This window comes from Periplaneta americana, chromosome 3 (assembly GCF_040183065.1).
Source record: "Periplaneta americana isolate PAMFEO1 chromosome 3, P.americana_PAMFEO1_priV1, whole genome shotgun sequence".
Classification (NCBI taxonomy): Eukaryota; Metazoa; Arthropoda; class Insecta; order Blattodea; family Blattidae; genus Periplaneta; species Periplaneta americana.
In genome coordinates this window covers 188,284,821-188,306,521 of record NC_091119.1, presented here as the reverse complement: position 1 = coordinate 188,306,521, position 21,701 = coordinate 188,284,821, and the positions used below count along the sequence as shown (strand labels likewise).

Below are 21,701 nucleotides of genomic sequence, written 5' to 3'. Positions count from 1 at the left end.
GATGGAAAGACGCTCCGAGTAGAGACACATTTGAGAGAATTCAGAGCAGAAACATCTCTTAAGAAATTAGTAACGGATAGTTATATTTCGGAAGGAATACATTCGAAACATTGAGATTTCGGATAAGAGAAATTTGAGAAGAAAAACGTTCCAGAAGAGCCAATTTCGAAAGAAAGATCATCCGGACGAGTCAATTTCGGAGGAATGGCATTCCGAAAGAGAATATTTGGAAAGAAATATATTCCGAAAGGAGGAATTTCAAAAGAAAGACGCTCCTATAGGAAAAGTTTCTAAAGAAAGATATTCCGGAAGAGGAAATTTCAGAAAAAGGGCTTTCTGGACATGGAAGAACGTTTCAATTAGTAAAATTTCCAAAGAGAGATGTTATGGATAGTGATATTTTCGGACAGAGGGACGATCCTGAAATTTCGGAGAAATGATTTTGATATAACGGTTTAGAACTTTGGATAGAGAAACTCTGAAAAACATTTTACGATATTTTATTAGTGTGTTTCGCACGAGAAGAGTTTCTGAACCACATTCTGCGTAGGAAAATTTTTGATAGACGTTTCAATGCATTCAGGACGAATATCATTCACGTATTACACATGAATGTTTTATCGTTATTGCAATTATAGGGAAATCATGCATAGTTTTATTAGCTCTAGGCTTGCATTGTTCATAATACACAATTGATTGATTACAACTTAAAAGGACCAAAACTATTTCCATTTCATCATGCGGATACTAGAACACAATAAACGAGTTTTAATTAGTTACGCAATAATTAATGGTATATACCAATTACAATTATTTGCTGGCAATAGGAGGAGTACAATAGGAGCCTGAGGACAACAACAAATTAATAAACAGGTGCAAATATCATGCCTCTCTTAATTTCGTCTGGTCTGTCGGCACAGCATTCCTGTTCCGTTATGTTCTGGAATTTTTGCTCTAAGTGGTTAGAAACAAGCAACACCTCTTGCTGACCTACTTCTAATGTCTATGTTAAGATCTCTATTTATTATCAATTCAGACTTCCAGGACAATCTTATCTGTAGTTATAATACGACAAAATGTTAACCTTGCAAATGGGAAATTTCAGACAGGTGTTTCGGTGTTGTGCCATTCCCTAAGAACCGGACCAGTTCTGAACGAGTTTCGGAGTAACTGTGTATTACGAAACTGATTCTTACGAAACTAATGTCTGGTTCAATATTCATTGGATATTTAACTGCATTAAACAAATGTACTACAACATATAAGAAGGTTTAGCAACGAATATATAGGCTGAACCGTACGTAATGTTAATTAATTTAATTAATTTCGAGATAATTCAAACAAAAAAGTTTAATACAATTTCCCTCGTTTTTGCTTCCTTTTTGAAATAAAAACTGTTTCGTACCAAACATTTTATAGCGCGTTCTGTGAAAACCATTGATTTAATTCCTAGGGTGCAGTGCATCAGTTATTCATAGATTTCAAAAAGGCATATGACTCAGTTAAGAGAGAAGTTTTATATGATATTCTTATTGAATTTGGTATTCCCAAGAAACTAGTTCGATTAATTAAAATGTGTCTCAGTGAAACGTATAGCAGAGTTCGTATACGTCAGTTTCTGTCAGATGCGTTTCCAATTCACTGCGGGCTAAAGCAAGGAGATACACTATAACCTTTACTTTTTAACTTTGCTCTAGAGTATGCCATTAGGAAAGTCCAGGATAACACAGAGGGCTTGGAATTGAACGGGTTACATCAGCTGTTTGTCTATGCGGATGACGTGAATATGTTAGGAGAAAATCTACATACGATTAGGGAAAACACGGGAATTTTACTTGAAGCAAGTAAAGAGATAGGTTTGGAAGTAAATCCCGAAAAGACAAAGTATATGATTATGTCTCGTGACCAGAATATTGTACGAAATGGAACTATAAAAATTGGAAATTTATCTTTTGAAGAGGTGGAGAGGTTCAAATATCTTGGAGCAACAGTAACAAATATAAATGATACTCGGGAGGAAATTAAACACAGAATAAATATAGGAAATGCCTATTATTATTCGGTTGAGAAGCTTTTATCATCCAGTCTGCTGTCAAAATATCTGAAAGTTAGAATTTATAAAACAGTTATATTATCCGTTGTTCTTTATGGTTGTGGAACTTGGACTCTCACTCTGAGAGAGGAACATAGGTTAAAGGTGTTTGAGAATAAGATGCTTAGGAAAATATTTGGGGCTAAAAGGGTTGAAGTTACAGGAAAATGGAGAAAGTTACACAAAACAGAACTGCACGCATTGTATTCTTCACCTGACATAATTAGGAACATTAAATCCAGACGGTTGAGATGGGCAGGGCATGTAGCACGTATGGGCGAATCCAGATATGGATACAGAGTGTTAGTTGGGAGGCCAGAGGGGAAAAGACCTTTGGAGAGGCCGAGACGTAGATGGGAAGATAATATTAAAATGGACTTGAGGGAGGTGGGATATGATGATAGAGAATGGATTAATCTTGCTCAGAATAGGGACTAATGGCGGGCTTATGTGAGGGCGGCAATGAACCTCCGGGTTCCTTAAAAGCCAGTAAGTAAGTAATATACTCAGTCAATTTAAGAGAGCAGTGTATTATGATAATAAATTATTGACAGAATTTTAGTTCTGTCTTATAAATTCGTAGAAATTTGATCCAAACAAATATAACTTTTCGTTCTGCAAACCAATTTTAAAATTTTGATATTTAATGTTTCACTTGTCTTTTATTTTTTGTTAATTTTCGTTATCATGGTAACAGGTTTATTTATAAATAATTTTAAAAATATATTTCTTTAATACTAACGTTACGAATAAACTCTACTACTTGTTTCTTTGTGAAAAATACACAACGCATAAAGAAACTCTATTTTTCAAAATATTTCTCCAGTTTATCGGTACTTCTGCTTGTTTCAGGTCCTGTATCCATTTCCCGAAAGTTTTCTATATATTAGTTGACACTCTGTATATACAATACAATACATATGTATACATAGCATATAAATTATGTGATTATTTTGTCGTTAAGTTGAAATATTTTCATTTGTAACCCATCTTTTGACGCAGCAAATATCACCTGAACACGTGCAAAAAGCAGTGTTTGCAGGGTCATTATTCCCTTTTTCAAATGCAGTCTCAACAGTTTGACAGGTAATAGAGTTAAGAGTCTGTAAAATCGTGAAGCATGTTATTTTACGTCTCATTTATTTAGCTTTATTTCAATCCATTCTCCAGTATGAAATTTTAGGATGGGGAAATGCTTGTAATTCTAATCTCACTCCACTAATACTTATTCAGATAAGAATAATTAAAATATGACTTAATAAACCAATTGATTACTCATCTTTTGTTTGCTGATTTTATTGTTTTGAAAATTAAACAAATTTATTATATTGCCTTATTAAACTTCATACATAAAAATCGCAATAAATTCAAATTGTATCATCAAAAATATTAAACTAAAAGATCCGATTTTATACGACTTGAGGAACCAAAGTTTTTCACAAGCACAGTTCTTTGCCATGGTACCAACTTTGGTCAAAGGTTATATAATAAAATAATTTTAAAATACCCAAATTTGGAAAATTTTAGTATCAGAAATTTAAAAAATAGCGTTAGGAATTTAATATATTGATTTAATATGTATATGTATTTGTACGAGTTAAATTGTTAAAATTGAAATTGTATTTTTAAAATTAATTTATTCCTATAATTTTTCCCTTGACCCACTTTGTGTCAAATAATTATTTTTGTTTGTGTTAAGTATGTGTTTAGATAACTCCCTGAGCACGAGTTTTTACTCCTTCAGGGAAGAATTAAGACTGTATTTTTGTACATGTTATGTCATTGTGGACCCCACGATACGTTTTGAAGTAGAATGTCATCAGTCAGCCGAGGTCCACTTTGAGAAGAAGCCGATCTATGAGCCTACAGTCAACTATTTCAAGCTGAGATATGCCTTAATTCACGTTGAGGTATTCAGCTTACTTATAGGTGCTCAAGGGACTATACCAGCTTTTTTCGAAGAACTTCGACGGCAGTTTGCTCTGCCTACATCCCTGAGGGAAGACATTATGATAATTGTGTTAAGAAATTCTGCCAAATCCTAATTAACCACATGGTGCCACATTAATTCTTCTTCTTCTTCTTCTTCTTCTTCTTCTTCTTCTTCTTCTTCTTCTATGGCGCGTCGGCCCGTTTTCGGGTCATAGCAATTGTAATTTTTCACGCCCTTTTCTTTGTTGCCCTTCTTTAACATGTAATATCTATGTTTATAATAATCCGTGGCGCTACAGCCCGTGAAGGGCCTAGACCAACCAGCCGGCTGCTAGCCTCACGCCCACATGCCGAAACAGAGGTGGACGATCATCCAACCAGAATGGAGGTATCGTGTGGTTAGCACGATGATCCCCCCCAGCCGTTATAGCTGGTATTCGCAACCGGATTTCGCTACCTATCGTAGCTCCCAAAGTGCATCACGATGCTGGGTGGGCACCGGTCCCATACACTGGCCGAAATTTCTTCCCCCATGAGGACTCGAACCAGCGCGCATTCCGTAACGCGAGTCCTAGGCGGGATGCCTTAGATCGCGACGCCAAGGCGCGGGACAATATCTATTTTTACATATGTATAATAATTTTTTGAAGATATACTGAGTCCATAAGGGCTACCCTCAATGGGGGGCTGTTATATATCATAATTATAAACGACAATGTGCTAACTGCATTGTGCCAGTTATATCCAGATTCCTTTCTAAAATATTTGACTATATCTTCGTAATTCAACAAACGTAACAGAATAATCAATAATTCTCAAACGCGACATAATCGTATTCTTTGAATATGCTAACAAATAAGCATACTTTACAACTGTCAAGCAAGCAAAAAAGTACGACGTAATGGAGAAAAGTCCTCATATTTCCGATAATGACAAGCTAGACGTTGAAAAGCAATTCGTAATAGAGGGGAAGAAAGGTTTTCAATACTCGACTTTCATATCAATATCCCAAGTAACTCAGCGTCAAGTCAACATTTGCAGTCATCGATATCACTTGACATCCCCACATTTTTAACAGCCGCTCGCAGCCACGGGACTCCCGCCGGGGGGGGGGGGTCCGGTAACTTCATCACCGGAGATTACCCAGGAGGAATCATGCCACCATCTTTTGTTTTCTGTTAATTGTCTTCTCGTGAATCGCCTCCTTTATTCACGAATCCGAGATGATGGTTCGGTTCGCTGGCTGCTTTGGCATCTATCGGAAACAAGGCGGTCGGCATCCCAATCTCTTAGCAGCTTCTCCCCTTGTCTATTGTAGTCGTCATGTGAATTGAAGATCGGACCAGTTTCACTTCTTTCAGAGTGGATGAGAAGCTTTTAGAATAGTTTCAGCTGAATCACTGCGGGGAGAATTGGGCTATTTAAACCCACAATAACCCGGCGAGCCTGTCTCATTGCTCCGCTCATACACACCAGGATCTGATGATGCATCAATTACTCTCCCCTCCCTACCTACGCAGCGCGGAAGGGACAACCAAACTCTTATTCTGTTTCGACAGGGATATCCAAATACATCTGGGTGTGACGTATACACAGCCGGGATAATTGGTTCTTGGCATCGGTTCTAGTTAGCACATAATTAATCTTGAGTAATATACTACCCGTGGACACCGGAGAAGTGCATTCGAGAACCCTGGCGACACACGCTGCTGCGAGACGGATCTCTAGACCTACTAAAATATTGTGTCAAAAGTGCTGTAAGGAGTAGAGAAAAGATACGACAGCAAAGAAAGGGAAAAGAGACGGAGACAAATAACGGGAGAAGAATATAAAACTTAGGAGGTGGGGAAGAGAGGAGAAGAAAGGAGGTAAGGAGATAAGACAGGAGTAGATAAGGACAGAATAGATGAAAGAATATAAATAGAGGAAAGACGAAAGCAGGTGAAGGCAGAAAAGGAAAAGAAAGAAAAGAGAGGAAACAAGTAAATGAAAAAGAATGAGCCAGTGAGAAGAAGGAAAGGGAAAAGGAAGCGGAGGATAGAGAAAATAGAAAAGGGAAAAAAAGATTAAAGGACAAAGAAACGAGAAAAAGAGAAAAGGACAGAGAGAGAGAGAAGAAAGAGAAGGAGAAAAAAGGGAAGAAAGGAGAAAAGAGGGATGAAAGAAGAGAGAAAAAGAAAATATATCAGAAAAAAGAGAAGAATATAAAGAAAAGGCAGGAGAGAGAAAAGAAAGGAGAAAAACCAGGGAAGGAGAGAAAACAGAGAAGAAAGAGAGAAAAGAAAAATAAAAATAAAGAAGAAAAGAGAGGAAAGAAAGCAGAAAGAGAAAGGGTGAAAATGGAGAGAACAGAGAGAAGAGGAGGAAAGGAAGAAAAAAGGAGAGGAAAAAAGGGAGGGGAGAAGAAACGAGAAGTGGAAAAAAGAGGGAAGAAAAGCGATAAAGAAGAGAAGAACAAAGAAACGTGAGGAGAGAAAAGAGAGAAGAAAGGAGAGAACAGAGATAAGAAAGGAGAGAACAGAGAGAAGAAAGGAGAGAACAGAGAGAAGAAAGGAGAGAACAGAGAGAAGAAAGGAGAGAAAGAGAGAAGAAAGAGAAAAGAGAGAAGAAAGGAGAGTAAAGAGAGAAAAAAGGAGAGAACAGAGAGAAGAAAGGAGAGAACAGAGAGAAGAAAGGAGAGAACAGAGAGAAGAAAGGAGAGAACAGAGAGAAAGGAGAGAACAGAGAGAAAGGAGAGAAAAGAGAAAAGAAAGGAGAGAAAAGAGAACAGAGAGGAGAGAAAAGAGAGAAGAAAGGAGTGAAAAGAGAGAAGAAAGGAGAGAACAGAGAGAAGAAAGGAGAGAACAGAGAGAAGAAAGGAGAGAACAGAGAGAAGAAAGGAGAGTAAAGAGAGAAGACAAGAGAGAACAGAGAGGAGAGAAAAGAGAGAAGAAAGGAGAGAACAGAGAGAAGAAAGGATAGAAAAGAGAATAAAGGAGAGAAAAGAGAGAGGAAAGGTTAGAAAAGACAGAATAAATGAGAGAAAAGACAGAATAAACGAGAGAAAAGAGAAGAAATGAGGAAAGATAAAGAGAAGAAAGGAGAGAAAAGAGAATAAAGGAGAGAAAAGAGAGAGGAAAGGAGAGAAAAGAGAGAAGAAAGGAGAGACAAGTGAAGAAATGGGAGGAAAGAGAGAAATAAAAGGGAAAAAGGGAAATCAATTAAGAATGCGATTAAGAAAATACAGAAGGAAAGAAAAGAAGAGAAAGATGAAATGTAGCTGTCAAGTTATAACTAGCATTTCTAATAAATATAGCCCACATGGGCATTTTGTAATGCGAGAGCTCAGAGCAAAGAGAGACGGCAGGTTTAAAGGCTTGTTCACAAAAAACCGGGAAACGGGAACGAGAACGGAAATAATTTTAAAATCGATGTATTTAAATGTGAGCATTCACAATTAACGAGAAGCTTGCCGGAGGCCGAGAACGGGAACGTGAAAGTTATTTGTGAATGCTCACATTTAAATTAATTTATTTTAACAATATTTCCGTTTTCTCTTTGTCGTTTCCGTTCCCGGTTTATTGTGGACCAGCCTTTACGCGAAATAACTCTTATTGGTACTGAAAAAAAAAACAATTACCTTGTAGTCTATATTTCACGAGAAATATGAAATTTTCTTTCAGCTGCTGGTATAATATTAAATGCTAAAACATTTGTACGATCTGCTTAGTTACATTACTGAGAAAGCTGCAACTTAAAGAAGGCATCTGAGACACTGAACTTGGAGACGTGAAGTCCTGCACCCTGGCCGCCCGCAGTCGTGACCAATTTCCACGCAGCGCAATGAGGAAGATCAATCTTCGCGGCATCTGAACCACTGACCCCGCAACAAGCGGGCCACGCCGCCACTCAAGTGATGACACCACAGTGCTGACGTTTCCGGCCTGAGTTACCAACACATCGCTGATGACGAAACATCTACCTGACGATTCACGAGTGAGTCAGTTTACTAGATTTCATCATGCTGACTACTGTACCGTAATTCAGAGGTCGATTTCTAATCTAAGGAATCGATTTAATTTTTCGGCGAATGCAGCAAGATTTGTGGTGGAAGGAGACGATGCAAAGTTAGATTTCTGAGTACTCAAGTCTACCCTGGCATTCTGAGGACAGCATAGGCCTAATGTAACACCAATATCACATAATATTCCTCCATCGTATGTTTATATTTCCAGAAAAGTGCTTTCCATACTACATTCCTTAAACAGCATTTGAAAATTCCTCCCGCTATCACTCAAGAAAATACTAGTGGCAACACTAGTATTGCTCCACTTCGATTATTGTGATTTTCTACTAACTGACCTCAATGTCAACCAGTCGCAAAAATTACGTGTTCATAATTCTTGTGTTCGCTTCGTCTGCGATGTCCGTCGCGCTGACTACAGTACCCCATCCTTCCAAACTCTAAACCGGCTACGGCTTAACGAACGTAGAAATTTTCATTCTCTTGTTCTCCATTTCCAAGTCCTTCACACCTCTACACCTACTTACCTTGCCTCCCGTTTCAGTTACCTGTCATCATATCATAATCTCTTCACACGCACGCAAAATAGCCGCATACTAGCCACACCAACACATAAGACATCATCGTATTCATCATAATGCACAATCTCGCTCTCGCGCTTGTGGAATACCCTACCCAGTGACATCAGAGACTGTCGGAATTTAGTAGCGTTCAAAAGCAACCTTATTAAGCATTTTCTTACTGCGTAGAGTAGGTTTAATTTTTACTTAATTAATAAAAAAAATGTTTCTCTCTTCGTAACTTCTACAACAAACTGTCTAGCTTTTATTAATCAGTTAATCTTTCAGTACTTTGATTTTATTTGTAAATTTAATATTAATTGTAATTATAATTGTAATTGTATTCTTAATATTGTAGTTGTAATCCCCTGGTAGAGGAGAAGAGAAGGCTGATGGCCTTATCTCTACCAGGTGAAAAAATAAATAAATAAATAAATAAATAAAGAAACTGGGTGAAATTAAGGAATATTTACCTACATACAGTCTATCATCAAAGGAACAGAAATTCGATTCTAGGCAGATACTATGAATTTTCTGCTGAAGAAGGAATTTGCAAAGATTCCTGGAATACTAGTTTCACATGCCAATCCCTTTCTCACTACAGTCGCCGGCAAGGTCGTATTCTTCTTCATATTCCATCGCCGTCAAAACAGTCGTCTTCGCCATCAACTTTCTTATTTCCGTCTTCTATTATGTTAGTCATCAGTTCATCACCCTCTTTACCTACGCCACCTTTTCCTGTTTTCAACAACACTTCCCCACCTCCCACATAAATGTTGTTGCTACACTCGAGTTTCTTGCAACATTACTATAGTTACAGTTGTACATACGGCATGATTAGTTAGACCTACTTGTGGTATGGTTCTATAGCATGGTGTTCTCAACCTGGTGCTCGCGAGCACTATGTTGCTCTTTGAATGACATTTGGAGCTCTCATCATGCGAGTAAAAAAAGGGCTCGCGAGCACTGAGGAACTGAGGTCATTTTTTCAATTGAAATTTTATTGTACGAGTCGGAACAAATAGTGATCGTATCCATCCATTATAATATTTTAGCTACCTGATAGGCAGGGCCGGGTATATATGGAGATCGCGAAAATCACGACGTAATATATACAATAGATTTTTACTAATATTTACGAATTAATGTTTCTGATTAATAATATGCGGATAAACAATAGCGACATATCGCGAAATAGAGTTCTAATAGCGAAATATGAACACATTCGCGAATGATTACTATTGCGTCGTTTTATAGCGAATTTCATACCCTGAGTTTTTTTTTTTTTCGGATTTTCTTTTTCACTTGAATTTGTTACATATCCAAGTAGGCTACATTACATGCCATTCCAGATGTTCTGATTACATTAGTGAAGTCAAAAGACGGAGACTTCAACATTTCACTAATAATTTTAAAGTGTTAATTTGAGGGTTGCAAGTTTTTTTTTTTTTTTCGTTTTTAATGAATGTGTGTTAAATACACTGTCAATTCAACAAATATTGTCTACTGGCAATAACGCACCTTTACCAGAATTCAACGAACCTTTAGTGTGAATTATTTGGAAAGTAATATTCCTACTGAGTTAATACTCCAATTCCAAAATAATTGTGCTTTCCAAAATTTCCATTAATCTCCGCCAAGAGCACAAATCAATCTCCAACAATCTCCGCAGACACCAATATTAAAAAACACAAATGATAAAATTATATATATATATATATATATATATATATATATATATATATATATAATAATTTCTGACACGTGACTATCCATAATCTCATATGGCAGAAGTTATAACATAACCTAAATAATAGAAACAAGATAAATAATAAAAAAAGTTTTAATTAAGGATGATGAAATAAACATGAATAATTTTAAAAAGTGCAATATTGAAAGTATAATATTGGTAAGCAAACAAACAAATGCTAGGGAGGTGATAAAAATTGTAGAATAAGCAGCCATGATTGGTAGTCAAGAAGGTTTTGTTGATTCAGTTTCATATTTATTAAAACAGTAGCATTCCACATCTATATATATTAAACAATCTCTGATACGTGACTATCCATAATCTCATACAGCAGAAGCTATAACATAACCTAAATAATATAAACAAGATAAATGATAGAAAAGTTTTAATTAAGGATGATGAAATAAACATGAAACATTTAAAAAAATACAATATTGAAAGTACAATGTTGGCAAGCAAAAAAACAAATGTTAGGGAGATGATAGAAATTGTACAATAAGCAGCCATGATTGGTTGAAACACATCGTTTCATTCAGTTTTAATGGTCAAAAGTAGTATGACGTAGTAAAAGTGTAATAGTTTTTGTAATTATCCCTGTTTCGTAATAATTGTATTGGTTTTGTACTTTTATTAAATCTTTACGTTCCATTTAACACAAAATAGATATTTATACCAACGTGCTCAAACAGGTGTAGCTACGTCCATGATATGTACTTATTTTGTATTGTATGTAGCAATAAATAATAAACAAATTTCAATATGATGTTAAAATACAGGGCAGCATAGGTAGGAATACATAGTGCAATCGATATAAACTTCAAAGTTATGCAAACAGTACATACGAGTATCTGTCTAGTTTGTAAAAATACCATGTTTTTAAGATTGATAGTAGTCCAATTATTACATATTTTCGACTCAACGTGAATGCCATTGCCAATGATCTTGTGTCCAACACACATCAATACACAATAGAGTATAACATTCTACTATTTTACGGCACATATCAGGCAAAGTAAAATAATGACTAGACCTATCTATTTTATTTTTCAGAATAGTTAGACACACAAAACATCTTTTTCTGGGAAAACCTTGACAGTTACAGAAAAACATTATTTGACTTTTTCTTCTGTAGGAGGAGTAAAGTTCAGCGGCACTATGGCTCGGGTTTTGGCATAGCGCAGATGGTAAGAGCACTCAGAGCGCCAAGCTGAGGGTTCTGGTTTCGATTTCCGGTGCAGGAACGAATTTTTCTCCATTAATAAGTATTTTTTTTGCAAGTTTATATCTTGTACACCCTGTATAATACACACAAAGTAATCTTTTCGCTTGGAGGCCTCGTAGATATATCATAGCATCATATTTCAGCAACTGATATACTGTATTATGGTCCTATTCAAACGTATTCTCAAAATATTATGATTTCGTAAAATGCAATATTCATAAAAAACAGACGCTTTCCTGAGATATTTACATGTCAAGTTATTTAGTTTTTATTCTATTTGCTTCTGTGTAGTTCACAACATAACAAACAACATCGATACAAAGGAAAACATGGCTTGGATGTTTACTCACCGAATTGGACATACATCTTCGGGCCGACATCCTGCACCCACGCGGCCGCTTGGAGCGCCACCAGCAACAATGCGGCAATCAGGCCGATCCCCGGCCGCAACACGGCAGCATGTTTCAGCAACATGGCGCCCACGCGCAACTCACACCATTTTCATTGGCCCGCTCCGTCTTTTCGATTCCTAAAACAAAAGAGAGAAAACTTTATAGGCAAACATTCAAAAGAGTTAAAAGTTTCTTTTAATTGGGATAAATATCGGACAAGGTGTGGGAACTATCCGGAGAAGATTAAACATAACAGAAATATATAAATATTTAAGAATTACAAAATGGTGGCGCGACAGCGAATCTTGGAGCCATGAAACAAAAAGATTACAGTCGCATTCAGACAACGAACATGAAATTTCTCAGATCTTTATTATGAAACTCAAAATTCAATAACATAAGGAATCGAGAAATAAGATATCATCTAAATACTGAGTAAACAATAAGTAGCCTATAGAATATTGGTAATAAATTTATAAAGTGAGTGTTTCCTGAAAGTGTTCAATTCTATGGCCTCTTTATTAGATGCATATCGCTTAATATTTTGCACATAATTTACAAAATTTATATTCTCGTGTATACAAGCGTGCCCTAAAATACTTCTTTCTTAAATGAAAGCATATACTTATTTTTTTAGGAAAGTTCAGGATAACAGGCAGGGTTTGGAATTGAACGGGTTAAATCAGCTTCTTGTCTATGCGGATGACGTGAATATGTTAGGAGAAAATCCACAAGCGATTAGGGAAAACGCGGGAATTTTACTTGAAGCAAGTAAAGCGATCGGTTTGGAAATAAATCCCGAAAAGACAAAGTATCTGATTATGTCTCATGACCAGAATATTGTACGAAATGGAAATATAAAAATTGGAGATTTATCCTTCGAAGGTGGAAAAATTCAAATATCTTGGAGCAAATTTTTCTCGTACTTAATGGTATATAAAAAAAAAACAAACAAACAGACTAGTCATACTAGTCGAGCAAAATATAATGAGGTGGGCGAGACCTCATTCATATTTGATACATATATGATGTTAACAGTTTAAAGAAACTGTTGTTGAATATGGCCATAAAGTCATGCAATATGCGCTCCTGTACATATATGACATATATCGTCTCAAGTGCAGACAGTAAGGCCGTAACACGATACTACGAGAGGAGTTCGGCCGGCGTCGTGAATCGGGTCCCGGCATAGCTCAGTTGGTTAGAGAGCACTCAGCGCGCACAGCTGAGAGGTCCTGGTTTCGATTCCCGGTGCCGGTACGAATTTTTCTCGTACTTAATGGTATAAAAAAAAAACAAACAAACTAACTAGTCATACTAGTCGAGCAAAATATAATGAGGTGGGCGAGACCTCATTCATATTTGATACATAATGTGATTGTGCTCAATGAACTCTCGTAATTTTGTGATATATTTTGTATAACTGATCTGAACTGCGCCCGAGCACGAGCTTCTGCTCTTTCGGGCTGCAATGCCTAATGTAGCTCAAGTGTATAGTATTAAATAAATATTATTATTATTATTATTATTATTATTATTATTATTATTATTATTATAACAGTAACAAATATAAATGACACTCGGGAGGAAATTAAACGTAGAATAAATATGGGAAATGCGTGTTATTATTCGGTTGAGAAGCTTTTGTCATCTAGTCTGCTGTCCAAAAATCTGAAAGTTAGAATTTATAAAACAGTTATATTACCGGTTCTTCTTTATGGTTGTGAAACTTGGACTCTCACTCTGAGAGAGGAACATAGGTTAAGGGTGTTTGAGAATAAGGTGCTTAGGAAAATATTTGGGGCTAAGAGGGATGAAGTTACAGGAGAATGGAGAAAGTTACACAACACAGAACTGCACGCATTGTATTCTTCACCTGACATAATTAGGAACATTAAATCCAGACGTTTGAGATGGGCAGGGCATGTAGCACGTTTGGGCGAATCCAGAAATGAATATAGAGTTTTAGTTGGGAGACCGGAGGGAAAAAGACCTTTAGGGAGGATAATATTAAAATGGATTTGAGGGAGATGGGATATGATGATAGAGACTGGATTAATCTTGCACAGGACAGGGACCGATGGCGGGCTTATGTGAGGGCGGCAATGAACCTTCTGGTTCCTTAAAAGCCATTTGTAAGTAAGTAATACGAGGTATGTCTAAAAAGTATCCGACCTTTAATTTTCCCGAGCAAAGTAGTGGTTCTAAGGCGGCGCCACTGTGCATGGAGGAAGGAGGAACCGTAATGTGCATGCTTGAATTTTTTCACCGCATTCGCTTGTGCCAGTCACTGGCTGGTGGTCGCCAAGTAAGGTGCTATTCTAAGTGTTTGTCGGATTTAGTTTTCTCGCAAGATGACTGAATGAATTGAGCAAAGATACTGCATCAAATTTTGTCAAAAGCTCGGTGATTCTCAAAGTCAAACAATTCGTAAGATTCAGCAGGTGTTTGGGGAAGATGCGATGGGATAAGGAGTGGTTCAACCAATTCAAAGATGGCCGCACATCAGCGGAGAGTGAGCAGCGTTCTGGCAGGCCCCAAACTGCTCGGAGTGCAGCTTTTGTTGAGAGGGTGCGAAATTTGGTGATGGCAGATCGTCGTTTGACCGTGCGGGAGATTGCCGAAGAGGTTGGAGTGAGTAAAGATTCTGCACATGCAATTTTGCGTGATGATTTGAACATGAACCGAGTGGCTGCGAAATTCGTGCCCAAGTTGTTGTCCCCGGAACAAAAAGACCTCCATCGTGACGTTGCACAGGACCTTCTGGACACCGCCTACACTGATCCTGGGTGTCTGAACACCGTGATAACTGGAGATGAGTCATGGGTGTACGGGTACGACCCAGAAACAAAAAGACAGTCGTCGCAATGGAAGCATCCCGAGTCTCCAAGGCCGAAGAAAGCGTGGCAGGTGCGAAGCAAAATCAAGGTGATGCTGACTGTTTTCTTTGATGTCCGTGGAATTGTGCATCACGAATACGCACCAGAAGGACAAACGGTGACAAAGGAGTACTATCACGATGTTCTCTGGCGACTTCGTGATGCAGTTCGGCGCAAAAGACCAGACATGTGGACGGCGAACAACTGGCACTTGCATCACGACAACGACCTCGCACATTCATCCCAATTGATCCACACTTCCTTGGCCAAACATGGAATTACAACCGTTCGCCAACCTCCCTACGCTCCAGACTTGGCTCCTTGCAACTTCTGGTTGTTTCCAAAATTGAAGACACCACTGAAAGGATCCCGTTTTGAGAGTAGAGAAGAGATAATGCGGAACGCGACGACGGAGCTGAACACCATTCCAAAAGAAGACTTCCATAGGTGTCTCCGGCAGTGGAGGGATCGGTGGGCTAAGTGTGTGCAAGCACAAGGGACCTACTTTGAAGGGGATTAGGGTCCCAACCCCGTCAGGTATTTGATATATTTTTTCTGGCTAAAGGTCGGATACTTTTTAGACAGGCCTCGTATACTTATTTTTACATTTTTAAACTGTTCTCTCAATTCTGTGTGTTGAAGAGGTTAATTTAGTCGTTATTGCATTGTTTGTTTTCTTAATAATTAAAGGAGGCTATTAAACTTTGCCTAAATGTTAAGGACTACAAGTTTCCAAATCCCCTGCTTCGAGGACACACAGGCCGGATCGCACTCAAATTTGTGTGACCCTGACCGAACTTCGGAGCCGCTCTGAAAATTACGACCAGATAAATTTCCCTCCCTGATGTGGACTTGGATATCAGACACTTACATTTCTAATGCACCGCTCACCGATAGAGCTGGTTTGAAAAGAGGTATACATAAATAAATTACAACCGTACGTACAGATTCAATTTACAACGTATGATTGCTATCTTTTTTATTCCTGTACTCCTGTGTTGTCGTTCATAAAACCTCGCCTATCCGCGAGGCCTTACAGTTTATCCAGTATCAGTTTCCATTATCAATCGTTTCAAAATGGGGGGCGAGTGCTACGTCAATAAATGTCAATAGATTATTATATCATGTCGGGTTTTATTTCGTTTGTTATTATGCGTCCAAAATGCTGGGGATCGATCTGTCCGTCACTGCTTTTTCACCCCGCCACACAATTACCGAAATCCTAACCTCGTTACATAACTAGTGTAGCCCAGAGGTCTCCAAAAAGCATATCGTCATTCGTGATCTCGATGCTGCCCGCCGAACACAGGGGAAGAGGAAGAGACTCGTACCTCAACAGATGGGAGCGATCAGTGGGGGATCGCGGCAACGGTCTGCTTACGATTACAAATAAAAACATCAAAAGAATAAGAAATGTCATACGTTCGTACAGGGACATCATTTTATTTTTACTTCAACTTTTATTGTACCTGAGTTTTTGAATGTACTTCACTCCCACCCCTTCTACTAACGAAGTTCCTCCACACAGAACTAAGGCCGCAGTACTGAGTTAGCGATTATAGTACGTTTCAGAAATATGTTCGCTTTTTCCAGTGACGAAAACTTCCAATATTGAATCGTATTTTCACACAGGTACTGTCGTCCCATTGCTTACGTCGCATCCCGATTTCCCCCACCTGCTTCTGCTCGCTCCACTGTAAAGAATAGTGGCTGGGCTTTCTTAGCTCTTTTCTGAAAACATTAATTTCTGTTAGGAATTAGTTGGACGTGTAAGTAATATTATACAACTGTTTAAAATAACTTAAATAAAAGCGCCTCGTTAAGTAATTAACTATCACGTGACCCCCCCCCCCTTTCTATGATCCTGCGACATAACTACTTGGACGGACAGTAGATAGCATGTCTGAGTAATTTTATCTGTGCGGGTCGGACAGAATTGAATTTACAGTATGTAAGGTACTCTTTTATAGAGTAGGTACAGAATTATTTCAACATGAGTTACTAAGACTGAAGGACGAAACTGGCAATTGGAATTAGATGCAATAGTCTGTAGTGAGATAATAGGCACAAAAGAACTGAAGCCTGTATCGAAATGAACGGCCACCACTTTAAAAAATGTGTTTAAATATTCATATTATGATCACTTTTTAATTTAACTTCATTCTCTATATTGTACGCTAATGTGCTGTAACAGTAGGCCTACAATATACACTGCATAATTAATACGTCCGAATGGATAGCTCAATTCGTGTGTAAAAACACTAAGTGTTAATACAGTACTGTATTTTGATTAAACAAAAACCTAATGAAAATTATCAAACTCAAAATTGCGATATTTCCTAGTTTACATAAATGGATGAACTACTTTTCTTCCCTCCTACACCTAGTAAAGTGATTTGTATTTTACGCCAGTATCATCGAACTCCAGTCGTGGAAGGTGTAGCAAACGGTGTTTCCTGTTTCAATCGTTAATAGAAAGGTATAGCCAGGTTAATATTAAAAATGTTAGTAAAAATAAAATGATGTCCCTGTACAGGGACATCATTTTATTTTTACTTGCATTTTTATTGTACCTGCATTTCTGAATGTACTTTACTCTCACCCCTTCACTAATGTCCTTGCTCCCGTCAGACACACAAACTTACGGCCGCTGCTGCATTCGAAGTCTTCAAGCAGTGAAGTAAACACTGCAGTGTATAGTGTGTTTCATAAATATGATTGCGTTTTCTATAGAAGAAAGAACCTGTATTAATAATATCGTACTAAAAAATTATATTCAAGAAACGGTAAATTCAATTTCAAAGAATATGCTTCAAAATGTTTTTAATAATATGCGTACTGAATTGAAGCATGCATTGTAATGAACGGCAACCATTTTCAGCAACATGTTTAAAAATTCAGATTAGCTCTTTTTGAATTGAGGTGGCTAGAAGCAAAGGAATGCTAGTGACATTTGTAATAACATGAGTTAAGTGCATCCAGTGTAAGAAAAAGTATCTAAAATTTTAGTGGCAAAGGGATATTTTAATCGCATCACACATTAAAATTTAAATAAACAATTTCACCGATTTTACGAAAGCTTAAATATTTAAACCCCATTTTCTCAAAAGTAACTTAAGTGCACTTACAGCCCTTTACTTATGACCCCTCCATTTAAATGCACTCTCTATATTGTATGATAACATCAATAATTAATATGCTAAATAAAGTAGACATTACATAACGAACATAGCCGCCTGAAAAGTTGAGTTTTTGAAAAAAAAAATGTTACTACTCTACTGTATTTTGATAAATTCCGTAAAAGTGATGATCAAACTGAAAATCGTAATATCGTATTTCCCTACAACATAAATGGATACAATACTTTTCTCTCCTCCTATACCTAGTAAAATGATTTGTTTACATATTGCACTAGTAACATCAAACTCCTGTAACGGAAGGGGGCAACAGTGTTTCCGAGTATAGCCAGGTTAATGTTAAAAATGTTGGTAAAAATAAAGTGATGTCCCTGTATATTATTTTGACACACTATGAAGCTGTGGCCCCGTCTGTTGCTATAGACACAAGCCATTGCAAATTCAACCTCTTCTGTTCTATGATGCCTTTCAGGGCCTGGAAAAGATCTTCTCCAGTTATATTTTGTAATTAGATCTAGAAGACATTCAGACACAGTAAAATGTTCATTAACTCCTCGGATGAATATGGCTAGGTGAGCTTTGTCATTTCTATCTGTGCTTCCGTCCAATGCAAGTGAGTAAGCTACAAACTGATTAATTGTGGCTTCGACTTCAGATTCAATTACATTTGCAGTCTTGAAATTCCTCCTCTGAACTGTAATTGGAAACATTTTAATTTTTTAAACTTTGACTTTGTTCTGGACACAGTATTTTAGTAACGTCCTGTATGCACGATTTTACAAATGATGCTTTTGTAAAGGACTTCACTGATTTTCCAATATTCCAAGTCAGAACACAGCTGGCAAAAAGCTTTTGTTGTTTAAGACTGAGGACACGTGTGTAATTTGTGTTTGTATTTTCTTGTTTTATATTTATCAAAATATTTGTAGGCCTAGCATTTCACCTAAAATTAAACAAAAAACTATATGTTTGTCATGCGGAACTGAGTGTAAACGTATTGAATATACTGATTATTATGTATAACCAACAGTCATACAGATAGCCCCAAAATAAATTATTTTCACATGTCCAACATGCCTGCAGTTGTACAGGGACATCATTTTATTTTTACTTCAATTTTTATTGTACCTGAGTTATTGAATGTACTTCACTCCCACCCCTTCTACTAAGGAAGTTCCAACTCCACCCAGAACCAAGACCGCAGATAGTAAGCAGTACTGAGTTACTGAGTATAGTACGTTCCACAAATATGTTCGCGTTTTCCAGTGACGAAAGAGCTTTCAATATTGAATCATATTTTCGCACAGGTACTGTCCGTTTGCCTACGTCGCATCCCGATTTCCCCACCTGATTCTGCTCACCCCTCTGTAATAGCTGGGCTGTCTCAGCTCTTTTCTGAAAACATTAATTTCTCTTAGGAATTGGAAGTTTACGTAATATTATACAGCTGTTTAATTTAACTTAAATGAAAGGGCCTCGTTAAGTAATTAACTGTCACGTGATTTCCTCCCTTTGTACAATCCTGCGGCATAACCACTTGGACGGACAGTAGATAGCATGTCTGAGTAATTTTATATTTTCGGGTCGGGCAGAAGTGAAGATTGAATTTACAGTACGTAGAGTAGGTACAGAATTATTTCAACATGAGTTATTAGTACGAAGGACGAAACTGGCAATTGGAATTAGATGCAATAGTCTATAGTGCGATAATATGCACAAAAGAACTGAAGCCTGTATCGAAATGAACGGCCACCATTTTCAAAATTGTGTTTAAATATTCATATTATGATTATTTTTCAATTTAACTTCTTTCTCTATATTGTACGCTTATGTGCTGTAGACAGTATAATATACACCGCATAATGAATACGTTCGCATGGATAACTCACTTCGTGAGTAAAAACACTTATTGTTAATACTGTACTGTATTTTGATTAAACAAAAACCTAATGAAAATGATCAAACTCAAAAGCGCGATATTTCCTAGTTTACGTAAATGGATGAACTACTTTTCTTCCTTCCTATACCTAGTAGAGTGATTTGTGTTTTACGCCAGTATCATCGAACTCCAGTCTTGGAGGGGGGAGCAAGCGGTGTTTCCGGTTAATATTAAAAATGTTAGTAAAAATAAAATGATGTCCCTGTATGATATTCTTTGTGAAGAGTCGAATATTGTCGTCGCATGTTAAATTTTAACACACCCTTAAGAATTTTCGAACAAATTAAGTTTTTCACATTCTTCTCACTAACTCAAAAAAAAAAAAATTCTCTTCCTATTCATCCTTGAATGTATACTACGTCCATGATTAGAAGACATTGTGAAAAGGTGGAACACGCCGACCAACACAATGATAATGGCAGTCCACCACTTCTCTTCGTTTACGCATAAACAGTGAGTACAGTACAGGTGCAGATGGGTGAGGCGGAACGCGCTCATTACGTACTGGCTTCGGTTCCGTTCAGGGGCTTACTCGCGAGTACGCTTTTGGAGACGTCTGATGTAGCCTATATCGAGCAGCGGTTCGCACGATTGCAGTGAAAGTAGCGTATATACGATAAGTAACATACTCCCCTGCAGAGAACACAACATTACCATTGTCCTTGGCACTGATGAGTAGCCTGAACAAACCAAACGCCCATGTAAATGGCATATTTCACTAGAGCTACTTTTGTTAGAAATAGAAGCAGTTTCGTAACTAGCGTTGCGTGGACTCGTTTCTACTTTCACTTGGGACGTACTGAACAGATTTAAATCGACTGCACTAGTCTGACGAAATGCAAGCTTATTTCATTGTTTGCAGACTTACTGCCTGGATTTATTACTGCTTTTCTAATGGTACCATTTCTAGTTAATACCCCAGACCCAAATAATGACGAACAAGTGGGTATTTTATTACCTCTCCACAGAGCTGGTACAATCCTAGCTCTTAGCTGTGGGATTATGCTATGCACAGTTGAGCTGCTTCCAAGTAAACTACATAGGTTCATACACTACAGAGAGGAATAGTCGAAAGGGCCAAGCAGTTTAACACAGATTACAGAGAATGGGATGCTAGTATGGATGATGATAATGGTGGCCCGTCACTATGATGATGGAGAAGCACCACGAAGACGACGCAGAAACACAACGATGTCAGAGTATTACAGAGATTATTATGATGATATCGATACATCACAATGATTAGACCTACTGAAATCGGCGCATGATTACCATGACATCGGTACGTCACAAAAATGGTGATTACGGTGATGTCGGAAAATCACGATGATTACAATATCATCGACGCATTACAACGATGATGATTACGATGATACTGGCGCATGAAAAGGATGATTATGATGATACCGGCGCATGAGAGGAATGATGATTAGGATGATACCGGCGTATGGCAACAAGAATGATTATGATGATACCGGCGCATGACAGCAAGGATGATTACGATGTCATCGACTCATTACAACGATGATGATTATGATGATACTGGCGCATGACAAGGATGATGACGGTGATACCGGCGCATGACAGCAAGGATGATTACGGTGATACCGTCGCATGACAGCAAGGATGATTATGATGATACCGGCGCATGACAACAAGGATGATTACGATGATACCGGCGCATGACAAAAAGGATGATTATGATGATACTGGCGCATGACAAGGATGATTATGATACCGGCGCATGAGAACAAGGATGATTACGATGATACCGGCGTATGGCAACAAGAATGAT

General features: G+C 37.6%; 1 protein-coding gene across 10 annotated transcripts in view; it reads right to left on the bottom strand.

Moving 5' to 3' along the window:
* LOC138696915 (semaphorin-1A) overlaps nt 1-21,701 on the bottom strand; it is a 1,424,789-nt gene that overhangs the window by 953,764 nt on the left and 449,324 nt on the right. For all 10 annotated transcript variants that reach the window (XR_011331488.1, XM_069822398.1, XM_069822403.1 and 7 more), the window contains one exon: nt 11,910-12,088. Coding sequence is in view for 9 of the 10 variants with exons in the window: in XM_069822398.1 (XP_069678499.1) it covers nt 11,910-12,033 (124 nt within the window). In the remaining variant the exon portion in view is untranslated. The remainder of the gene's footprint in view (nt 1-11,909; nt 12,089-21,701) is intronic.